This window comes from Biomphalaria glabrata, chromosome 9 (genome assembly GCF_947242115.1).
Source record: "Biomphalaria glabrata chromosome 9, xgBioGlab47.1, whole genome shotgun sequence".
Lineage (NCBI taxonomy): Eukaryota > Metazoa > Mollusca > Gastropoda > Planorbidae > Biomphalaria > Biomphalaria glabrata.
The window spans coordinates 29,730,393-29,754,365 of NC_074719.1; the positions used below are offsets into that span (position 1 = coordinate 29,730,393).

Below are 23,973 nucleotides of genomic sequence, written 5' to 3' on the forward strand. Positions count from 1 at the left end.
GTCTGGTAGGCTACTGGCTGGTTTAATAGATACATTCATTGTCTGGTAGGCTACTGGCTGGTTTAATAGATACATTCATTGTCTGGTAGGCTACTGGCTGGTTTAATAGATACATTCATTGTCTGGTAGGCTACTGGCTGGTTTAATAGATACATTCATTGTCTGGTGGGCTACAAGGCTGGTTTAATAGATACATTCATTGTCTGGTAGGCTACTGGCTGGTTTAATAGATACATTCATTGTCTGGTAGGCTACTGGCTGGTTTAATAGATACATTCATTGTCTGGTGGGCTGCAAGGCTGGTTTAATAGATACATTCATTGTCTGGTAGGCTACTGGCTGGTTTAATAGATACATTCATTGTCTGGTGGGCTGCAAGGCTGGTTTAATAGATACATTCATTGTCTGGTAGGCTACTGGCTGGTTTAATAGATACATTCATTGTCTGGTAGGCAACAAGGCTGGTTTAATAAATACATTCATTGTATGGTAGGCTACTGGCTGGTTTAATAGATACATTCATTGTATGGTAGGCTACTGGCTGGTTTAATAAATACATTCATTGTATGGTAGGCTACTGGCTGGTTTAATAGATACATTCATTGTCTGGTAGGCAACAAGGCTGGTTTAATAAATACATTCATTGTATGGTAGGCTACTGGCTGGTTTAATAGATACATTCATTGTATGGTAGGCTACTGGCTGATTTAATAGATACATTCTTTGTCTGGTGGGCAACAAGGCTGGTTTAATAGATACATTCATTGTCTGGTAGGCTACTGGCTGGTTTAATAGATACATTCATTGTCTGGTAGGCTACTGGCTGGTTTAATAGATACATTCATTGTCTGGTAGGCTACTGGCTGATTTAATAGATACATTCATTGTCTGGTGGGCAACAAGGCTGGTTTGATAGATACATTCATTGTCTGGTAGGCTACTGGCTGGTTTAATAGATACATTCATTGTCTGGTAGGCTACTGGCTGGTTTAATAGATACATTCATTGTCTGGTGGGCTGCAAGGCTGGTTTAATAGATACATACATTGTCTGGTAGGCTACTGGCTGGTTTAATAGATACATTCATTGTCTGGTAGGCTACTGGCTGGTTTAATAGATACATTCATTGTCTGGTAGGCTACTGGCTGGTTTAATAGATACATTCATTGTCTGGTAGGCTACTGGCTGATTTAATAGATACATTCATTGTCTGGTGGGCTGCAAGGCTGGTTCAATAGATACATTCATTGTCTGGTAGGCTACTGGCTGGTTTAATAGATACATTCATTGTCTGGTGGGCAACAAGGCTGGTTTAATAGATACATTCATTGTCTGGTGGGCAACAAGGCTGGTTTAATAGATACATTCATTGTCTGGTAGGCTACTGGCTGGTTTAATAGATACATTCATTGTCTGGTAGGCTACTGGCTGGTTTAATAGATACATTCATTGTCTGGTGGGCTGCAAGGCTGGTTTAATAGATACATTCATTGTCTGGTAGGCTACTGGCTGGTTTAATAGATACATTCATTGTCTGGTGGGCAACAAGGCTGGTTTAATAGATACATTCATTGTCTGGTAGGTTACTGGCTAATTTAATAGATACATTCATTGTCTGGTGGGCTGCAAGGCTGGTTTAATAGATACATTCATTGTCTGGTAGGCTACTGGCTAGTTTAATAGATACATTCATTGTCTGGTAGGCTACTGGCTGGTTTAATAGATACATTCATTGTCTGGTGGGCTACTGGCTGGTTTAATAGATACATTCATTGTCTGGTAGGCTACTGGCTGGTTTAATAGATACATTCATTGTCTGGTAGGCTACTGGCTGGTTTAATAGATACATTCATTGTCTGGTAGGCTACTGGCTGGTTTAATAGATACATTCATTGTCTGGTGGGCTACTGGCTGGTTTAATAGATACATTCATTGTCTGGTAGGCTACTGGCTGGTTTAATAGATACATTCATTGTCTGGTAGGCTACTGGCTGGTTTAATAGATACATTCATTGTCTGGTAGGCTACTGGCTGATTTAATAGATACATTCATTGTCTGGTAGGCTACTGGCTGGTTTAATAGATACATTCATTGTCTGGTGGGCTACAAGGCTGGTTTAATAGATACATTCATTGTCTGGTAGGCTACTGGCTGGTTTAATAGATACATTCATTGTCTGGTAGGCTACTGGCTGGTTTAATAGATACATTCATTGTCTGGTGGGCTACAAGGCTGGTTTAATAGATACATTCATTGTCTGGTAGGCTACTGGCTGGTTTAATAGATACATTCATTGTCTGGTAGGCTACTGGCTGGTTCAATAGATACATTCATTGTCTAGTGGGTACTGGCTGGTTTAATAGATACATTCATTGTCTGGTAGGCTACTGGCTAATTTAATAGATACATTCATTGTCTGGTAGGCTACTGGCTGATTTAATAGATACATTCATTGTCTGGTGGGCTACTGGCTGGTTTAATAGATACATTCATTGTCTGGTAGGCTACTGGCTGATTTAATAGATACATTCATTGTCTGGTAGGCTACTGGCTGGTTTAATAGATACATTCATTGTCTGGTGGGCTGCAAGGCTGGTTTAATAGATACATTCATTGTCTGGTAGGTTACTGGCTGATTTAATAGATACATTCATTGTCTGGTGGGCTGCAAGGCTGGTTTAATAGATACATTCATTGTCTGGTGGGCTACTGGCTGGTTTAATAGATACATTCATTGTCTGGTATGCTACTGGCTGGTTTAATAGATACATTCATTGTCTGGTAGGTTACTGGCTGATTTAATAGATACATTCATTGTCTGGTAGGCTACTGGCTGATTTAATAGATACATTCATTGTCTGGTAGGTTACTGGCTGGTTTAATAGATACATTCATTGTCTGGTGGGCTGCAAGGCTGGTTTAATAGATACATTCATTGTCTGGTAGGTTACTGGCTGATTTAATAGATACATTCATTGTCTGGTGGGCTACTGGCTGGTTTAATAGATACATTCATTGTCTGGTAGGCTACTGGCTGGTTTAATAGATACATTCATTGTCTGGTGGGCTACAAGGCTGGTTTAATAGATACATTCATTGTCTGGTAGGCTACTGGCTGGTTTAATAGATACATTCATTGTCTGGTAGGCTACTGGCTGGTTTAATAGATACATTCATTGTCTGGTGGGCTGCAAGGCTGGTTTAATAGATACATTCATTGTCTGGTAGGCTACTGGCTGGTTTAATAGATACATTCATTGTCTGGTGGGCTGCAAGGCTGGTTTAATAGATACTTTTATTGTCTGGTAGGCTACTGGCTGGTTTAATAGATACATTCATTGTCTGGTGGGCTGCAAGGCTGGTTTAATAGATACATTCATTGTCTGGTGGGCTGCAAGGCTGGTTTAATAGATACATTCATTGTCTGGTAGGCTACTGGCTGGTTTAATAGATACATTCATTGTCTGGTGGGCAACAAGGCTGGTTTAATAGATACATGTATTGTCTGATGGGCAACAAGGCTGGTTTAATAGATACATGTATTGTCTGATGGGCAACAAGGCTGGTTTGTGCAGAAATTTATTTGGTGTAGCAGGAGGCGACTGTCATAAATCAAAGTTTGAGAAACACTGTATTACAGCTTGATTTATGAACACCCAATTGTCATAGAACAACTACAAGATAATACCACAGTGTCTCTTTATATCTAGAATGCCACAAAAAACGTTTTCCTAGACTTTCATGTTCTCAAACTCTGGTCAATGTGTCCCTACTATTAAAAACAAAATATCTTTCAATATAAAAGTGTGTAACAGTTCTGTTGTCTACATTTGTGTCTATCGGATGAATAAATTCGTAATTTAAAATGCTCATTTGATGACAGGACCATGAGTTAAAGGTAAGACAACATTTGATGACATTTGACTGCTTCGCGACAGACATGAAGTAGAGTGGTTTTATTACGGTTAAGTGGGACTCTGTCCATAAAACATGGAGAATGAACAGTGTGCCATCAAGAGAGAGAGAGAAAGAGAGAGAGAGAGAGGTGCATATGTTTAAGCTGAGAAAGAGAGAGCCAAAGAGTGAATCAAACATCGCCTTATTGAAACCTATGAAGCGCATCTCGTGGACCGTGTGGCAAGTGAGACATTAACTTTACGTGCTTGTGTACTGCTGTGTTGGTAGAGAAACGTCTGCATGTCAAATAATTGACTTCAAGCATTAAGATGACTGAAAGATTTCTATTTGTTTTCCTGAATACAATTTGACACGTCCAAATCTTGAAATCTAAGTTTCACTTTTGTTGGAATTCATCCGATCTTGTAAAGTACGCTATATTTAATGTTTACTCGAGGCTAAGCTTAAGTGTAACAGAGTTTACCTCTTAAAAAGTAAGTATTGCAATGTACATAGTATGTCTTTCAGTTCTAATTTTAAAGTGTTGTGTGTGTTGTCAAGCAGTGACGTTAGGTTTTTGTTCATTGTATAGTAATCTTGGGTTCTTTAAGGGTAATGTATATTGTGTAATGTACATTGTGTGATGTACATTGTGTGATATATATTGTGTGATATACATTGTGTGATGTACATTGTATGATGTATACAGTATGCTGTATATTGTGTGATGTACATTGTGTGATGTATACTGTATGCTGTATATTGTGTGATGTACATTGTATGATGTATACTGTATGCTGTATATTGTGTGATGTACATTGTATGATGTATACTGTATGCTGTATATTGTGTGATGTACATTGTATGATGTATACTGTATGCTGTATATTGTGTGAAGTACATTGTATGATGTATACTGTATGCTGTATATTGTGTGATGTACATTGTGTGATGTATACTGTATGCTGTATATTGTGTGATGTACATTGTGTGATGTATACTGTATGCTGTGTGATGTACATTGTGTGATGTATACTGTATGCTGTATATTGTGTGATGTACATTGTGTGATGTATACTGTATGCTGTATATTGTGTGATGTACATTGTGTGATGTATACTGTATGCTGTATATTGTGTGATGTACATTGTATGATGTATACTGTATGCTGTATATTGTGTGATGTACATTGTGTGATGTATACTGTATGCTGTATATTGTGTGATGTACATTGTGTGATGTATACTGTATGCTGTATATTGTGTGATGTACATTATGTGATGTATACAGTATGCTGTATATTGTGTGATGTACATTGTGTGATGTATACTGTATGCTGTATATTGTGTGATGTACATTGTGTGATGTATACTGTATGCTGTATATTGTGTGATGTACATTGTGTGATGTATACTGTATGCTGTATATTGTGTGATGTACATTGTATGATGTATACTGTATGCTGTATATTGTGTGATGTACATTGTGTGATGTATACTGTATGCTGTATATTGTGTGATGTACATTGTGTCTATTAGCGAAACTATTTATTTTCAGTAACATAACCTTTTGACTTTTTCTATGCAAGTTTTGTTTCAAAAAACAACTTGACTTTGAGAGTGCTTTAAGTTTGGCAGGATTATACTTTTTAAATCCTATCAGTATAATTGACAGCCATATATACATTTATCTTCCCATTGGAATGTACATGTGATAAGCATCAGGACCTTGATTGTGTCCATGTCCTTGCTCCACATTTGTCCTTGTATTGAGATTTGCGTTCTGTAACGAATTGTATTCAAACTTTTTTAAAATCTGGATTTCATGAGCTAGTAATCGTGGTATAGTCCAGCTTTCATCAAAAGTTGTATAATTAGTTGGTTAGACTGAAGCTGAGGGCTCCCCAGAGGGGAGACAACTACCCAGGCTAGATAGATTTGTCTAGATATTGACTAAACGCATGTTAGATCACTGGAAGGTAGGACAGTGCCAGGAGTATTGTTGGCTCTAGCGACGTGACACAAGAAGCTATGATATTGCAAGGAGTATTGTTGGCTCTAGCGACGTGACACAAGAAGCTAGGACAGTGCAAGGAGTATTGTTGGCTCTAGCGACGTGACACAAGAAGCTAGGACAGTGCAAGGAGTATTGTTGGCTCTAGCGACGTGACACAAGAAGCTAGGACTGTGCCAGGAGTATTGTTGGCTCTAGCGACGTGACACAAGAAGCTAGGACAGTGCCAGGAGTATTGTTGGCTCTAGCGACGTGACACAAGAAGCTAGGACAGTGCCAGGAGTATTGTTGGCTCTAGCGACGTGACACAAGAAGCTAGGACAGTGCCAGGAGTATTGTTGGCTCTAGCGACGTGACACAAGAAGCTAGGACAGTGCAAGGAGTATTGTTGGCTCTAGCGACGTGACACAAGAAGCTAGGACAGTGCAAGGAGTATTGTTGGCTCTAGCGACGTGACACAAGAAGCTAGGACTGTGCCAGGAGTATTGTTGGCTCTAGCGACGTGACACAAGAAGCTAGGACAGTGCCAGGAGTATTGTTGGCTCTAGCGACGTGACACAAGAAGCTAGGACAGTGCCAGGAGTATTGTTGGCTCTAGCGACGTGACACAAGAAGCTAGGACAGTGCCAGGAGTATTGTTGGCTCTAGCGACGTGACACAAGAAGCTAGGACAGTGCCAGGAGTATTGTTGGCTCTAGCGATGTGACACAAGAAGCTAGGACAGTGCCAGGAGTATTGTTGGCTCTAGCGACGTGACACAAGAAGCTAGGACAGTGCCAGGAGTATTGTTGGCTCTAGCGACGTGACACAAGAAGCTAGGACAGTGCCAGGAGTATTGTTGGCTCTAGCGACGTGACACAAGAAGCTAGGACAGTGCAAGGAGTATTGTTGGCTCTAGCGACGTGACACAAGAAGCTAGGACAGTGCCAGGAGTATTGTTGGCTCTAGCGACGTGACACAAGAAGCTAGGACAGTGCAAGGAGTATTGTTGGCTCTAGCGACGTGACACAAGAAGCTAGGACAGTGCAAGGAATGTAAAATGTTGGCTCTATAAATATTAATTTATTTAGAACATCATTGCAGAAAACGCTGTATTCATTTTCTATTATATCTAAAATCTAAAGTCGGAATGAACAATGACTTAATAATGGCACACAAGGCAAGAACCTCCCATTCAGCTCTGTCGTTGAATAGCCACCTAGGAGTACAGTTTGACACTGAAGCCGAGGCCCCTCGATTGGGAAACTCTTTTGTTCCCGAAGGCTCATCACACATAGTGTAACGTATCGATCCATTATAGACTGAAGTAAGGTGTTAAAAAAAAAGCCTGGCTACGACCATGGATGTGGTGGATTTCTTCTGGAAAACTTCTCCCAAAACGTGACTTTTAAACTTGAACACTTTCCCAGCATCCAGTGACCGTAACAAGATATTTCAATAACCATTCTGATTTTGTCATTCAGTTTCCTATCTACACTGACTAGCGAGTGAATGGCTAGGATTAGACTACACTTACACATCCTATCGGTCCCACACATGACACTCGCCCGAGGTCTTCGCTTACTATTGACCACCTCTTCACTATCTGAATGTATTACAGCATATGTAACACATATTTTACGGCAAATGCCGAACTTGGTTGAAGCGCTTACTGGCCTGTATATTCAGTGATTTTATCTTCGTTTTGGTAGGCCTACTTGTGTACCCAGTTCGCGAAAAGGGGGGGGAGGGAATCCATCAAAGCAACACATTGCAACAGTTCAATTGAAAAGGGAAAGTTGGTTGGGGAAAGCTAGACAGGAGGAAATGACGCTCGTACAATGTGTACGTCGAGTCCAATAAGTTCATCATTTCATTTTTTTAGTCTATGTTCAAAAGCCTTAGAATATTTGACTAGATGTAAGAGTGAACCCCACAGTAAATCTACCCATATTCCTAGCACTTGTGTAGTATCCGTGGCCCTGTGTAGACTTTCACTTGACCTACTTACCACGACATAAAAGTTTGCCGTGTGCCAGTGTCACATGAAAATGTGAATGTGTGATCCTCTACCGGACCCTCCCTGCGTCTTTACTGGCTCCACCTCTATTTGCAGATCTGAAAGACGTTACCCCCCCCCCCTATTTACTGGCTAGTTCTCGATTCAAAACAATTCAATGTCAACGAAATGTGCAACGCATTGAACATCTGATGTACATCTGGTCATTGAACATTTATTGTACATCTGGTCATTGAACATTTATTGTACATCTGGTCATTGAACATCTGATGTACATCTGGTCATTGAGCATCTGATGTACATCTGGTCATTGAACATTTATTGTACATCTGGTCATTGAACATTTATTGTACATCTGGTCATTGAACATTTATTGTACATTTGGTCATTGAACATTTATTGTACATCTGGTCATTGAACATTTATTGTACATCTGGTCATTGAACTTTTTTTTTTCATCTGGTCATTGAACATTTATTGTACATCTGGTCATTGAACATTTATTGTACATCTGGTCATTGAACATTTATTGTACATCTGGTCATTGAACATTTATTGTACATCTGGTCATTGAACATTTATTGTACATCTGGTCATTGAACATTTATTGTACATCTGGTCATTGAACATTTATTGTACATCTGGTCATTGAACTTTTTTTTTTCATCTGGTCATTGAACATTTATTGTACATCTGGTCATTGAACATTTATTGTACATCTGGTCATTGAACATTTATTGTACATCTGGTCATTGAACATTTATTGTACATCTGGTCATTGAACATTTATTGTACATCTGGTCATTGAACATTTATTGTACATCTGGTCATTGAACATTTATTGTACATCTGGTCATTGAACATTTATTGTACATCTGGTCATTGAACATTTATTGTACATCTGGTCATTGAACATTTATTGTACATCTGGTCATTGAACTTTTTTTTTTCATCTGGTCCTATCTGACAATGGTCATAGAAATATGAATTTGTGAACATGTACTATTTACATTAGATTTTTACCAAATTATTAAATTTTCAGTACCTTTACTATTTTAACTGTGAATAGACCTTGATTTTAATGATTTAACTGTATAGAATTTAGCCCTTGTTATGTAGAGAGAGAGAGAGAGAGAGTAGTCCTTAAGGGACTGCAGGCACGACATGGCCTAAATTGTGCCGATGTGCCTAAAATCAAAATCAAATCAAATCAATCATAGAAATACCTGAACCGTAATGGATACTTTGACCTTAAGTTTGTTAAAACTGTAAAAGGATTTTCAAGTTTAGAAAGTGGTTTCCAGAGATATTCATGGATGTATGATCAATTAGAAAAAGGATTAATTTTAAATAAAATAAAAATGATTATTTTGCAACTGTATCAGTAACATTTTGATAATAAATCTTTACAAGAACAAAGTTTGACGCTGGCATGAAAATGTTAATTTAGTTACTACAGTAAGACTTGGTATATACAAGTATGTATTATTTACAGAAAGACAATATAACATTTTTTATTATCTACTGAAAGACGGTATATAAAACTGCGTATTATCTACAAAAAGATAATACAGCGTGTAATATCTACAGAGAGACTGTAGATAACTGTGTATTATCTACTCAGAGACTGTATATTACAGTGTGTATTATCTACTCAGAGACTGTATATTACAGTGTGTATTATCTACTCAGAGACTGTATATAACAGTGATTATTATCTACTCAGAGACTATATATAACAGTGAGTATTATTTACTCAAAGGCTGTATATAACAGTGAGTATTATCTACTCAGAGACTGTATATAACAGTGTGTATTATCTACTCAGAGGCTGTATATAACAGTGTGTATTATCTACTCAGAGGATGTATATAACAGTGTGTATTATCTACTCAGAGGCTGTATATAACAGTGTGTATTATCTACTCAGAGGCTGTATATAACAGTGTGTAGAGGCTGTATATAACACTGAGTATTATCTCAATTTCCAAACACACTTAGCTTACTTCTCAATCGTTTTTTTTTTTTGTTTCAGAATCGAAACAATCTTTTCATCTCCTAGTGATCTTAAGTAGTATTCTGTGTTGAACCTTTGTGTCAAAATTTGTTGTTTTTTTATATAATAAACTATTTACTAAATTTGGTTTGAACGTCCAATCTCTCATTCCTGGACTGTGGAAAAAGTCTTTCCCTTTGGTCAAATGTCTAAGAAGCTTAGATGTTAATATAGATATGTCTGTGTCCATTTGACGGCAAAAATAAATCTAAATCGACTACCGGCAGACAATGTCTGCGCTGGTGTTTTAAAGCGGCTCATTTTAATTCAACGTAACAGGTATTAGAAGTTATTGACAAAAATTATGTTAGGGAAGCTTTAAAAAGCAGGTCATTTCATTGGGAAAAAAAAAGGGGGGGGGCTGGAGTTAGTGCCAGAATACTGTAAGGGAAAGCATTACGGTGCGCAGGATGCAATTTTAAAAAAGGTTCCGGCCGTTTTATTGTTAGAGAAAATAAAAGGGGGAAGGAAGGTATCGGCCAAATCAGACAATATATAGGCTAGGGAACAAATGTGCGGGGGAGCTGGTGTATATTATATAGGCTAGGGAACAAATGTGCGGGGGAGCTGGTGTATATTATATAGGCTACACAAGGATGCGGTGGAGCTGTTGTATATTATATAGACTGCACAGAGATGTGGGGGAGATGGTGTATATTATATAGGTGTGAAGAAACAAGTCCTTTTACGTTTACAGTGCCTTTCAATTGTGTAACATTTCAACATAACATATATACACGGCAACGTTATATACAGATACCCAACTTCATTAGCTGACTTCCTCTCTTGTTTACACACGCGTCACTTCCCGCAAGTCCCCCTAACTCTCGATACCCAACACTTGACCGTGTGTCACGGTTGACCACACACAGTAACCTTGTCACAACAGTCCTCTCAGGGCAGAGAAAATTTTTGATCGTATCAAAATTTCATGAACCCAATACTTTGGGTGTACATTAATAATGTTTTACATCGACAAGAAAAAAAAAAAACCAATGACCAATTATGAGAGAACTGATAATGCCTATGACGACAAATAAATCTTCGATAATATGTTATTGCAAGGGACATTTCCAATTGAACTATCGCCGAAAGATTTCCTGTTATATTTTACAACTCATATAAAAAAAAATCCCGCATTTAGTTTTTTCTATGCAACGTTAGTCTTTTGAATGCCAACATTGTCAGGTGAAAAATACACAATTAGTTAATACTTTATGTTACATCAAAACATCTTCCAAATTAAGGGATTATTTACTTTGTGTTTCTTTCATACCAGTTCCTAAATGGACATCTATCATCTATGACTACAATCAATGCTACAAACATAGAAAAACTCAATTGTAGTACAAATTTAACATCACTGAATGAAAATTTTAAAAAAATAATTCTGGAGCGTACTGTTCATTCAATCTTGACAAGACAGAATTTAATGTTATCCTACAAGGTATTTGTTAATTTTCTCATAAGCTGATTAATGAATGAACCTAAGTCCAGCGGTCCCTAGACACATCTTGTCAACACGTCAGCTATCACGTTGATTTGTCCCGGAATAGCTTGAACTGTAAAGCTGAAGTCTTGAAGTTTTAAAGCCCATCTAGTCATCCTTTGCTTCGCTAGCTTATTTGTATTGATATAAGCTAGTGGGGCGTGATCTGTTAGTAAGATGAATGATTTCCCAAGCAAGTAACGGGATACTTTCGTTATACAGAACACAATAGCTAGAGCTTCACGCTCTATCGTGGAGTATTTCTGTTCTGCTGCGTTCAGCTTTCTGCTAATGTAGTATACTGGTCGTAGCGTTGCGTCACATTTCTGCAAAAAGTGCCTCCCACTGCTGTGGAGGATGCATCTGTTGCCAAGTAGAAAGGGTTTCTGATGTCTGGAAGCTGGAGTACTATGTCGTCTGAGAAGACATTTTTAATGCTTTGCAGGCATTCCTGTAGTCTGGAGCTCCATGTGATCTTGTTTGGCATGCCTTTTTTTGTCAGTTCAATTAGAGGTTGTGTAATACTTGTGAAATTTGCCAGGAACCGTCTATAGTAATTACATAAACCCTAAGATGCTTCGGACTTGTCCCTTTGTTGTAGGTATTGTTAAGTTGAGTATCTTGCTTATATTGTCTTGTAATGGACTGATCTTCCGGTGTACTCTTGTGGGTTGACGTATTCTTTTGCGACTAAAATTGCGGTTGCACCTGTATCGTACAGTACGTTGGTCATCTGTTCTCCCACGAAGCCTGGGTATACCTGCAGTTTATTAGCATGTTTGGCTGCAAATGCTCGATCTCTTGGTCTATCGTTCTAATCTTTATTGCGTCGGTTGTAGAAGCAAGTCTCTGTTGTGTGGTTTGTTCTACCACAAATTTGACATTGGAAACGAACTCTTTGCTGATTACGTTGATATTCTCTTTTCTTGTAGGTTTATGTTGGACTCATTTCTTCATCTTTGTCTCTTCGAGACTTATAGGTCGGGCTCATTTCTTCCTCTTTCTCTCTTCTTCCTGTATATGGTGGGCTCTTGTCAGCGTTCTCTCTTCTATATAGAGGGCTTGGAGTCCGCATTCTTGCAGCGTTGTTCACCATAAAAGCTGTTGGGTTCTCTCTTGCTAACATTTCCCTTGGGTCTTATACTGCCTTAGTTGTGCTATCAGTCTGCTGATGGTCTTTGGCTCTCGCTCCGAGACGTATGTTTTCACATTATTATTGTAAGCTTCCATCACAGCGTCCATGATGATGTGTTCTCTGAGGGTTTCATATTTGTGATCCACTTTTGACAGGTCTACCCATCGATCGAAGTAAATCGACATGTTGGTGACGAATATTTGTGGATCGTCGTTCACCAGAGGTGTCGACTCTTTCAATCTCCTTCTGTATTCGTAACTTGTGGAGCCAAACTGTCTCAGCAACGCCTCCTTCACGGCCACGTACTCTTTTCTTTCTTCATCTCTCATTTGAAGACAGATGTTGATGGCTCTACCTTTTAAGCGCCCCACGAGGCTTCTTGCACGTTCTGTCTGTGGAAGGTTGCATGCTGTTGCTATATCCTCAAATCTCAGTAGATATGAGTCAATACACTCATTCTGGCTCTCGTCGAATGGAGACATTCTGTCTAATTGTTTGTATTTGTCAAAATGTTCCTCCTTTTCATTTTGCTGTTCTTTGTCTTTCTTTTCTTTAAGTTTTAGTTCTAGTTGTAAAACTTCATTCCTTCTACTATCTTCTTCTTTCTTTCTAATATCTTCTTCTTTCTTTTTGGATTCTTCTAGTTGTAAGAGTTCCTTCCTTCTACTATCTTCTTCTTTCTTATTGACTTCTTCCCTATTAAATCTCCTTTCTTCCCTTTCTTCTTCCTGTGTTATTTTTAATGTTATGAACTTTTCCAGTTCTTCGCCTTGCAGGCCATTTTCCTTGCCTGTTTCTCTCTATATTTTGTATATCGACATTTCCATTTACTTGTGTCTAGTCGTATCTCGTCTTGGTCGCCAGTTGTAAAGAAACAAGTCCCTTTACGTTTTAAGTGCCTTTTAATTGTGAAACATTTCAACATAACATATATACACGGCAACGTTATATCCAGATACCCAACTTCACTAGCTGACATCCTCTCTTCTTGTTTACACATGCGTCACTTCAACAAATCCCCTAACTCTCGATACCCAACACTTGACCGTGTGTCACGGTTGACCACACACAGTAACCGTGTCACAACAATAGGCTACCCTGGGAACAAATGTGCAGGGGAGCTGGTGTATATTACATAGGCTACCCTGGGATGCGTGGGAGCTGGTGTATAATGCTAGGGTGTTCTCCCTTTTCTTTCACTCTATAGGTATTTCTTACTCTTTCTCTTTCATTCTCTCTCTCTCTTTTTCCATTTTCTCTCTTTCTCTACCTTCTCTTTCTATCACTCTCTCTCTTTTTTATCTATCTTTTTCTCTTCCTCTTTTTACTCTCTTTCTCTCTTCGCTTTCTCTCTCTTTTCCATTTTTCTCTCTTTCTCTATCTGCTCTTTCTCTTTCTGTCACTCTTATCTTATCTTATATAATACAGACGTTACTTCAAAAAAGAAGATGATTACGTCCTACGCGTCATGCATTTAGTCATGCATATTAACCAATGACTTAAATTCTGCCAAGTCACTGGTTTTCCTGGCTAGCTCAGGCAACCCATTCCATGCTCTAATAGCACTAGGGAAGAAGGAGTATTTGTACAAATTTGTCCTAGCATATGGGACGAGGAATGTGCCTTTATCTTTGTGTCTTTCAGAGTATTTAATTAAATTTTGTTTTTGTAATTGAAGATTATGGTTCAGTGTTTTATGTATGATTGCTACTTTACTTTTGAGCCTTCTGTCCTGAAGGCTTTCTAAATTTAGTGATTTTACTAAAGGTGTTACTCTAGTCAAATGTGAATATTCGTTTGTTATGAATCTCACTGCTCTATTTTGTGTCTGTTCCAGTTTCTTAATGTTTTCTTGAGTTGAGGGGTCCCAAACGGAGGATGCATATTCTATTATTGGCCTAACCAAGGTTAAATAACATTTTAGTTTTATGTTCTTATTTGATTTATAGAAATTTCTTTTAATAAATCCTAATGCTTTGTTTGATTTTTTTGTAGTTTCATCAATATGTGGATTCCATGATAGTTTTTCATTTATTATAACACCTAGGTATTTTGCGTTTTTAGTCTGTGTTACTGGTTTGCCATGAATAAGATAAGTGGAATTAATTTGTTTTAGTTTTTTTGTTACTCTTAACAACTGACATTTTTCTGGGTGGAAAGACATGCTCCAATTTGATTCCCATTTCTGTAATTCATCTAATTCTCTTTGTAAAATATCTGTGTCTTGTGTTGTTTTTATTGTTCTATATATTATGCAATCGTCTGCAAATAATCTGACTTTTGTTCCTGAACTAATGCAATTTGGTAAATCATTTATGTAAATTAAAAATAGTAGTGGACCCAAGACTGTTCCTTGAGGTACACCTGAGTTTACTGTTATCGGTGTTGATTTAGAGCCATTTATTATTACACTTTGTTCTCTCCCTATCAGAAAATCTTTAATCCACTGATGCAGTGGACCATTAATGCCGAAATATTTTTATTTTTTAAGCAAACTATGGTGGTGAACTCTCTTTTTTATCTCTCTTTATCTCTTCGCTTTCTCTCTTTTTCTCTCCCTTTTTCTCTCTTTCTCTTTCTAGTCATACTATCTCTTCTATTTCTCTCTCTCTCGCTTTCTCTCATAGCACTATTGAGAGCAATGTGTCTTCCAATTGTTAGTGCTGCTCTTGTTTTGATCTATTTCTGCCAGATGACATTCTCATTTCACTTGACTATCTTGTTCATTGCAATGTTCACATTTAGTGGAGTTACACGACAGTTCATAGTTTATAGTTTATATTATATTTGTCGTGTTATGGCTTGTCACCCTAGAGGTTTTGCGCAATGGAAAATAATAGTAATAGTTTTTTAATAAATGTTTTTATCTTTTAAAACATTTTGTCATTTGAGAGATCTTTTTTGTTTCAGGTTAGACATAAACCAACTTGTTTTAAGAAAGCCAAGAAAGAATTTATGTAGCGTCGTGACTTGTTGTAAACAAATATCTGTTTGGTTTTAAGTAAAATCTCATTATAGTTAAATATAGAGTCTACACATTTTTAAATCGATGTTTTTCTAACTATTTTAATCATTCGTCTCTAGGAAACGGACTCACACAAGTCTTCAAATGAAACCATGGCAACAGACATAGCGTAAGTTGAGACAATGCTAAAGATATGAACATGTCCTTGTAATACAACACTTTCTAAAGGAATCGAGAAACTAAAAACGAGAAACATACTCTTGAAAACAAAGAAATGTCTTTGTGTAACTTTAGAGAAATCAACACTAAATCTATGTCTCTTGATTGGAATACACTAGTCAAATGAACTGAACACTAAATCTATGTCTCTTGATTGGAATACACTAGTCAAATGAACTAAACACTAAATCTATGTCTCTTGATTGGAATACACTAGTCAAATGAACTAAACACTAAATCTATGTCTCTTGATTGGAATACACTAGTCAAATGAACTGAACACTAAATCTATGTCTCTTGATTGGAATACACTAGTCAAATGAACTAAACACTAAATCTATGTCTCTTGATTGGAATACACTAGTCAAATGAACTAAACACTAAATCTATGTCTCTTGATTGGAATACACTAGTCAAATGAACTAAACATTAATCTATGTCTCTTGATTGGAATACACTAGTCAAATGAACTAAACACTAAATCTATGTCTCTTGATTGGAATACACTAGTCAAATGAACTAAACATTAATCTATGTCTCTTGATTGGAATACACTAGTCAAATGAACTAAACACTAAATCTATGTCTCTTGATTGGAATACACTAGTCAAATGAACTAAACATTAATCTATGTCTCTTGATTGGAATACACTAGTCAAATGAACTGAACACTAAATCTAATCTCTCTTGATTGGAATACACTAGTCAAATGAACTAAACACTAAATCTAATCTCTCTTGATTGGAATACACTAGTCAAATGAACTAAACACTAAATCTAATCTCTCTTGATTGGAATACACTAGTCAAATGAACTGAACACTAAATCTAATCTCTCTTGATTGGAATACACTAGTCAAATGAACTAAACATTAATCTATGTCTCTTGATTGGAATACACTAGTCAAATGAACTAAACATTAATCTATGTCTCTTGATTGGAATACACTAGTCAAATGAACTAAACATTAATCTATGTCTCTTGATTGGAATACACTAGTCAAATGAACTAAACATTAATCTATGTCTCTTGATTGGAATACACTAGTCAAATGAACTAAACACTAAATCTATGTCTCTTGATTGGAATACACTAGTCAAATGAACTAAACATTAATCTATGTCTCTTGATTGGAATACACTAGTCAAATGAACTAAACACTAAATCTATGTCTCTTGATTGGAATACACTAGTCAAATGAACTAAACATTAATCTATGTCTCTTGATTGGAATACACTAGTCAAATGAACTAAACACTAAATCTATGTCTCTTGATTGGAATACACTAATCAAATGAACTGAACATTAAATCTATCTCTCTTGATTGGAATACACTAGTCAAATGAACTAAACACTAAATCTATGTCTCTTGATTGGAATACACTAGTCAAATGAACTAAACACTAAATCTATGTCTCTTGATTGGAATACACTAGTCAAATGAACTAAACACTAAATCTATGTCTCTTGATTGGAATACACTAGTCAAATGAACTAAACACTAAATCTATGTCTCTTGATTGGAATACACTAATCAAATGAACTGAACATTAAATCTATCTCTCTTGATTGGAATACACTAGTCAAATGAAATAAACACTAAATCTATGTCTCTTGATTGGAATACACTAGTCAAATGAACTGAACACTAAATCTATGTCTCTTGATTGGAATACACTAGTCAAATGAACTAAACACTAAATCTATCTCTCTTGATTGGAATACACTAGTCAAATGAACTAAACACTAAATCTATCTCTCTTGATTGGAATACACTAGTCAAATGAACTGAACACTAAATCTATCTCTCTTGATTGGAATACACTAGTCAAATGAACTAAACACTAAATCTATCTCTCTTGATTGGAATACACTAGTCAAATGAACTAAACACTAAATCTATCTCTCTTGATTGGAATACACTAGTCAAATGAACTGAACACTAAATCTATCTCTCTTGATTGGAATACACTAGTCAAATGAACTGAACACTAAATCTATCTCTCTTGATTGGAATACACTAGTCAAATGAACTAAACACTAAATCTATCTCTCTTGATTGGAATACACTAGTCAAATGAAATAAACACTAAATCTATGTCTCTTGATTGGAATACACTAGTCAAATGAACTGAACACTAAATCTATGTCTCTTGATTGGAATACACTAGTCAAATGAACTAAACACTAAATCTATCTCTCTTGATTGGAATACACTAGTCAAATGAACTAAACACTAAATCTATCTCTCTTGATTGGAATACACTAGTCAAATGAACTGAACACTAAATCTATCTCTCTTGATTGGAATACACTAGTCAAATGAACTAAACACTAAATCTATCTCTCTTGATTGGAATACACTAGTCAAATGAACTAAACACTAAATCTATCTCTCTTGATTGGAATACACTAGTCAAATGAACTGAACACTAAATCTATCTCTCTTGATTGGAATACACTAGTCAAATGAACTGAACACTAAATCTATCTCTCTTGATTGGAATACACTAGTCAAATGAACTAAACACTAAATCTATCTCTCTTGATTGGAATACACTAGTCAAATGAACTGAACACTAAATCTATCTCTCTTGATTGGAATACACTAGTCAAATGAACTGAACACTAAATCTATGTCTCTTGATTGGAATACACTAGTCAAATGAACTAAACACTAAATCTATCTCTCTTGATTGGAATACACTAGTCAAATGAACTAAACACTAAATCTATCTCTCTTGATTGGAATACACTAGTCAAATGAACTGAACACTAAATCTATCTCTCTTGATTGGAATACACTAGTCAAATGAACTAAACACTAAATCTATGTCTCTTGATTGGAATACACTAGTCAAATGAACTAAACACTAAATCTAATCTCTCTTGATTGGAATACACTAGTCAAATGAACTAAACACTAAATCTATGTCTCTTGATTGGAATACACTAGTCAAATGAACTAAACACTAAATCTATGTCTCTTGATTGGAATACACTAGTCAAATGAACTAAACACTAAATCTATCTCTCTTGATTGGAATACACTAGTCAAATGAACTAAACACTAAATCTATGTCTCTTGATTGGAATACACTAGTCAAATGAACTAAACACTAAATCTATCTCTCTTGATTGGAATACACTAGTCAAATGAACTGAACACTAAATCTATGTCTCTTGATTGGAATACACTAGTCAAATGAACTGAACACTAAATCTATGTCTCTTGATTGGAATACACTAGTCAAATGAACTAAACATTAATCTATCTCTCTTGATTGGAATACACTAGTCAAATGAACTAAACACTAAATCTATGTCTCTTGATTGGAATACACTAGTCAAATGAACTGAACACTAAATCTATCTCTCTTGATTGGAATACACTAGTCAAATGAACTAAACACTAAATCTATGTCTCTTGATTGGAATACACTAGTCAAATGAACTGAACACTAAATCTATGTCTCTTGATTGGAATACACTAGTCAAATGAACTAAACTATGTCAAGGTTTCAAAGTAAACATAAAATGTATAGTGTGTACAAATAAAAAAAAGAAGGGTGATAAGGTTTAATGTAGCCCCAGGCTCTGGGATCAACTCAACCTTCTGACTTTCAAAGTAGTTCTTTTCGTGTCATTAACTTTGGCTTGGTTATCCATCCAGGAGGTCACCTGACTAACTTTGGCTTGGTTATCCATCCAGGAGGTCACCTGACTAACTTTGGCTTGGTTATCTATCCAGGAGGTCACCTGACTAACTTTGGCTTGGTTATTCATCCAGGAGGTCACCTGACTAACTTTGGCTTGGTTATCCATCCAGGAGGTCACCTGACTAACTTTGGCTTGGTTATCCATCCAGGAGTCACCTGACTAACTTTGGCTTGGTTATCCATCCAGGAGGTCACCTGACTAACTTTGGCTTGGTTATCCATCCAGGAGGTCACCTGACTAACTGATGTAAAAATAAAACAACTTTCCCCCTCCCTTGAATTGGTTATCCATCCAGGAGGTCACCTGACTAACTGATGTAAAAATAAAACAACTTTCCCCTCCCTTGAATTGGTTATCCATCCAGGAGGTCACCTAACTAACTTTGGCTTGGTTATCCATCCAGGAGGTCACCTGACTAACTTTGGCTTGGTTATTCATCCAGGAGGTCACCTGACTAACTGATGTAAAAATAAAACAACTTTCCCCCTCACCTTTGAGCATGTAGTCCCATCATTAGCAGCCTGTGTTGGAGACTCATGAAAGACTTTTGTATCACACTTTTTCTGTTGCTCTAGAGCAGTGATGCCCAAACTACGGCCCGCGGGCCAGATCCGGCCCGCGACGTGGTTCAGACCGGCCCGCCAAAACATCGGCACAAAAATAGAAAATAGAAAAAAATTAAAAAAGGTTGAAAAATTTATTTTCTATGTTTGGATTCACTTTTTCTTTGATGGATTTCATTCTAATTTTTCTTCTTGTAGTAGTCACGTTAATTATTTTTTTCTATAAGAACACAAGTTGTTTTTTCGGCGACAAGAATTAACAGTTGTTTTAGAATCTTGGGTAGTTCCACGGCTGTCTTGAGCTAGCCGCGTGTCCTTGACATCTCATGTGTATAACACAGCGCATCTTTTCTGCATCATTTTAATTCGTGTTCCTCTGACACCAACATGATTGGTGCCGTTCCATGTAACATTAGTTCGTTATTGAAATGGTATGGTCGAAGAAACGAAAATTGGATGTTGAAACTTTCAGGACAAGTGTTCAGATCTTTTTTTTTTGGTGGAACATAATAAATCAATATGTTTGATCTGTACAGTAATGTTTTTAAGTAACATAACATAAAATGCATTCTAAAACAAACCATTACAAAAATATTGAGGGATTGTTGTCTTGAGCCGCAAAGAAAAGATTGGAAATTTACATCAAAAGTTGAGTAGAGTTTTGCGATTGGCGAAACTATTGACCAAGAAGTCAAGAAATGAGACGTCTGTAATAGAGGCTACAGAGTTGCTCACATTTTAAGAAGAGAAATGAAGCCTAAAAAAGTGATTGCTGGCAGAGATGGAATACAATCGTCCAGAAAAAAACAACAGTTGTAGCTTTCAGCTTTTCTGCCATGAAAATTGCAAAATGAGTGAAAGATGTTAGTGAAAATCCAAATTCAAAACTAAATGACAGGGCAGCAGATTTCGAAATCATTTCTATTGCCGCTGAGGAGTGACACCAACTGGAATTGATTGACTTACAAAGCCAGAATTCTCTGCATGAGAAATTTCGAGCAATACAGACAATAAATTTCTACGCCTTGTTGTCCTCATAAACCTTGCACATATGCGAAAACCATTGCTGGGTATGATCACAATGTTTACAAGAACTTAATTTAGTGGAAAAACTTTCAGTTACAAGACGCCTGAAACCATTGTTACATATTGACCTATGGGTGTAAGTAGATCTACAGCATACATGGGATTGTGATAAAACTATTTAAAATGGTTTAGTCTCTATTTCTTTTTTTATAGTTCGTTAATGTGGCCCGCGACACGAGTGTCGGAAATTAAAATGGCCCGCAGGTCGTATAAGGTTGGGCACCACTGCTCTAGAGTCATAATCTCCTTCAAAGAAAAAATATTCTGCTTTGCTGGACTGAACACAAAATGTTTTTCACTTACTTCAAGTTTAACGTGCCAGCCCTTATGAGCTTGACTATTTTATTTTCATGTCCTAATCGGTGATTTGGTTTCAGCCATTCTACAATATTCTTGTACTAACGTAGTGTATTTATGATTCATTACTTTTAATTAGATCTAGTTGTGATTGACACAGACGTATAACTAAACTTGAGTAGAGACACACACATTGCTCTTCAATTACATCCAATTGTCATCTGGCCTTCATAATGTTTAGATTAATACAAACAAAACTATTGTACTGAATTCTTATAAAATGCTTGGTCACATCCTGTTATTTTAAACACAATTTTAAAGAGAACTTGTGTTTTTACACAAACTCAGAGGCGGCCGTCGATAGTTTCACCAATGTAGGCCTACTCGCTGTTCGCTATGCAATGCAGATAAAAATGCACGTTTGATATTCTAGTACGAAGTAATGAGCTACCAATTTCTTCCATCTATACAAAATATTCAAAGCAATCACAGTCCATGAACGGGATCTTGCATGTCTGAATACGGCAACCGTTAACATTGTACGGTATTATATACGTAAATAAATTGATAGGCGAATCCGGTGTAGCTAATGCATTGGTGAACAGAGAATCATAGAGGGCCTCATTCTCATAGTCCCATTCTCCATGTCATTTCTCACTGGGTCTTATGCAGAGTTGGCGGCCTTTTTGTTTTTGTGGTTAGTGTCTGTATATTGTAGGTATATGAAGGACTTCCCAGTAAGATCGGCATCCGAACTCGCTACGGCAGGGATAACCTGGAAATCTTGTTTATGGGGGACCTTTGAAAGCAGAGTTGGTGAACGTCCAATCTCTCATTCCTGGCCTGTGAAAAAAGTTGTTCCCTTTGGTCAAATGTCTAAGACACCTTAGATGTTAATATAGATATGTCTGTCTCCGTAGGCGGCAAAAGAAAATCTAAATCAACTACTGGCGGACAATAGGTATGTCTGCGCTGGATGAGGCAAACTTTGTAGGTCGCTGCTGCACTCTTCGCTAATCTTTGGACTCGAAGACATGCCTTATTAGCAACAAGATTGACTTTTCTTTTCACTTCAGAATGGTGGTTATTCTCCCACACTATGCATATTTACTAAACTTAATTTTATTATATTAAGGTCATAGTAACAAACATAAAAACTATCAAAATCCTTACCAGCTAGAAGCTATGTCTTTGCCACTTGACAAATTTCTACTTTTTTCTTATTCATTCGGCTAAGCGATTAGGCTAACACGTGGGACTAGACTAACATGTGGATCTAGGCTAACACGTGGGACTAGGCTAACACGTGGAAGTAGACTAACATGTGGATCTAGGCTAACATGTGGGACTAGGCTAACATGTGGGACTAGGCTAACACGTGGAACTAGGCTAACATGTGGGACTAGGCTAACATGTGGGACTAGGCTAACACGTGGAACTAGGCTAACATGTGGGACTAGGCTAACATGTGGGACTAGGCTAACACGTGGAACTAGGCTAACATGTGGGACTAGGCTAACACGTGGATCGAGGCTAACACGTGGAAGTAGACTAACATGTGGATCTAGGCTAATATGTGGATCTAGGCTAACACGTGGGACTAGACTAACATGTGGATCTAGGCTAACACGTGGGACTAGGCTAACACGTGGGACTAGACTAACATGTGGATCTAGGCTAACACGTGGGACTAGGCTAACACGTGGAAGTAGACTAACATGTGGATCTAGGCTAACACGTGGGACAAGGCTAACATGTGGGACTAGACTAACATGTGGATCTAGGCTAACGTGTGGATCTAGGCTAACACGTGGATCTTGGCTAACACGTGGAAGTAGACTAACATGTGGATCTAGGCTAATATGTGGATCTAGGCTAACACGTGGATCTAGGCTAACACGTGGGACTAGACTAACATGTGGATCTAGGCTAACACGTGGATCTAGGCTAACACGTGGATCTAGGCTAACACGTGGAAGTAGACTAACATGTGGATCTAGGCTAATATGTGGATCTAGGCTAACATGTGGATCTAGGCTAACACGTGGAAGTAGACTAACATGTGGATCTAGGCTAATATGTGGATCTAGGCTAACATGTGGATCTAGGCTAACACGTGGAAGTAGACTAACATGTGGATCTAGGCTAATATGTGGATCTAGGCTAACACGTGGGACTAGGCTAACACGTGGAAGTAGACTAACATGTGGATCTAGGCTAACACGTGGGACTAGGCTAACATGTGGGACTAGACTAACATGTGGATCTAGGCTAACATGTGGATCTAGGCTAACACGTGGATCTAGGCTAACACGTGGAAGTAGACTAACATGTGGATCTAGGCTAATATGTGGATCTAGGCTAACACGTGGGACTAGACTAACATGTGGATCTAGGCTAATATGTGGATCTAGACTAACATGTGGGACTTGGCTAACATGTGGGACTAGACTAACATGTGGGACTAGACTAACATGTGGATCTAGGCTAACACGTGGGACTAGACTAACATGTGGATCTAGACTAACACGT

General features: G+C 37.4%; 1 protein-coding gene across 5 annotated transcripts in view; it reads left to right on the forward strand.

The window, feature by feature from the left end:
* The window catches only part of LOC106069601 (cytosolic phospholipase A2-like), a 121,302-nt gene that overhangs the window by 40,237 nt on the left and 57,092 nt on the right, over positions 1-23,973 (forward strand). For 2 of the 5 annotated variants that reach the window (XM_056042278.1, XM_056042277.1), the window contains exons 1-2: positions 11,384-11,413; positions 15,675-15,724. In XM_056042278.1, the coding sequence (XP_055898253.1) occupies positions 11,399-11,413; positions 15,675-15,724 (65 nt within the window). In that variant the 5' untranslated portion in view covers positions 11,384-11,398. Of the gene's footprint in view, positions 1-4,021; positions 4,393-4,439; positions 4,511-11,383; positions 11,414-15,674; positions 15,725-23,973 lie in introns of those variants that run through there. The other 3 variants (XM_056042279.1, XM_056042280.1, XM_056042281.1) reach the window with 3 other exon arrangements.